A 1,911-nucleotide genomic window follows, 5' to 3' on the forward strand; every position below is an offset into this window, starting at 1 on the left:
CGAGGACGGCGAGGCGAGGACGGCACAGCGAGGACGGCGACGCAGGGCCAGCGGACGGCGAACGACGCGCGGACGGCGGACGGAGCGGGGCACGCCGGATCGGGGCGGGGCAGCGACGGCGCCGGGGCGGGTCGTGCGAGGCCGCGGCCGCTGCAGGGCCGACGCCGGGCTGCACGTGGCGGCGCGCCTGGCCGGGGCCGGATCGGGCGGGCCGCGCCGGTGAGGGCTGTTGGGGGGGGCCGACGCCGGAGGGCCCAGCGCGGGGGGGCCACGCTCGGGGGGGGACGCGCCGCGGGGTGGGCCAGCGCGGGGGGGGGGGAGCGCTGGATGGGAGGGGTGCTCCGCCTCGGGATGGCCGTCGCCGGTAGGACTAGCGCGGGGTGGCGCCATGAGGGCCTCGCCGCGCGGGGAGGGCGCCGCGCCGCCTGGGAGGGGGCGCGCGCGGCCGCCGGGGAGGGGCCGCGCGGCCGCCGGGGAGGGCGCGCGCGGCCGGGGGAGGAGGAGGAGGGGATCCGCCGGCGTGGGAGAGAGGGAGGGAAGGGGCACGGGGGAGGGGGAGGGCGCGGGGGGGGAGGGATGCGCCGGCGGCCGGCCGGGCGACGGCGTCGACGGCGGGGGCGGCCTGGGTGGCGGCGGCGGGCGAGCGGGTTATTTGGGGCAGGCGGGCGGGATTTTGGGGAGGGGGGAGGGCGGGCCGAGCGGATAAGGCGACGTTTTTCTTTTTTCTTTTTATTTTTTCCCCTTTGCCGACTGCCAGCATGTGACGCAGTCGGCAAAGGTCTATTTTTTTTTTCAAAAAATTATTTTTTTTAATTTTTTTTAAAAATACTTTACCGACTGCTCTGCTCCCTGGCAGTCGGCAAAGGTTATTTTGATTTTTTTCTCAGAAATTCTTTGCCGACTGACATCCTCCCTGGCAGTCGGCAAAGGCTCTTTGCCAACTGCCACTGATGGCAGTCGGCAAAGAATTAATTTTTTTTTCGATTTTTGATCCCAGTTTTTTTGTGTTGCCTTGCTACAGTAAGTACATGATATATTCCAAATTTGGGGTCATTTTGATTTATTTTGCTATATTCCATTGATTTTTTCTGTTTCTTTGATTTTTTCCGGCAGCTCCAGATTTGAACTGCAGGTACATGAAATAATGGAATCCGGCGATTCAGAAAATAATATTCATGATGTTTGGAGCATGTTGAGGCCGTGTGCGGGGCCTCGCGTGAAATTTCGACCGTGTTGGTGTCGGAACACGCCGAGCCACGCGCGTGAAAGTGTTTTTAAATTTTATAAAATCGAAACTGAGTCCGAAAATGACGAAACTTGACGACGTGTCTTGTCATCGTATGCGGAGGCTGTGGTAAAAATTTGAGAAAGTTTCGAGCAAGTGGCGACGTCGGGTGGCTAAAACCTGGACATCTCATCACATGTGGAGATGTCCAGGTTTTAGCCACCCGACGTCGCCACTTGCTCGAAACTTTCTCAAATTTTTACCACAGCCTCCGCATGTGATGACAAGACATGTCGTCAAGTTTCGTCATTTTCGGACTCCGTTTCGATTTTATAAAATTTAAAAACACTTTTCACGCGCGTGGCTCGGCGTGTTCCGACACCAACACGGTCGAAATTTCACGCGAGGCCCCGCACACGGCCTCAACATGCTCCAAACATCATGAATATCATTTTCTGAATGGCCGGATTCCATTATTTCATGTACCTGCAGTTCAAATCTGGAGCTGTCGGAAAAAATCAAAGAAACAGAAAAAATCTACGGAATATAGCAAAATAAATCAAAATGATCCCAAACTTGGAATATATCATGTACTTACTGTATCAAGGCAACACAAAAAACTGGGATCGAAAATAAAAAAAAATAAAAATTCTTTGCCGACTGCCAGGGAGGATGGCAGTTGGCAA

At 56.7% G+C, this 1,911-nt stretch overlaps 1 protein-coding gene across 1 annotated transcript; it reads left to right on the forward strand.

The window, feature by feature from the left end:
* The first annotated feature begins 388 nt into the window (after positions 1-388).
* On the forward strand, positions 389-706 carry LOC136503992 (glycine-rich protein 23-like). The gene has a single exon (XM_066498892.1). It carries the CDS (start codon positions 389-391, stop codon positions 704-706), a length of 318 nt encoding a protein of 105 aa, XP_066354989.1.
* Positions 707-1,911: the final 1,205 nt, after the last annotated feature.

Source organism: Miscanthus floridulus, chromosome 14 (assembly GCF_019320115.1).
Source record: "Miscanthus floridulus cultivar M001 chromosome 14, ASM1932011v1, whole genome shotgun sequence".
In the NCBI taxonomy this organism is placed as follows: Eukaryota; Viridiplantae; Streptophyta; class Magnoliopsida; order Poales; family Poaceae; genus Miscanthus; species Miscanthus floridulus.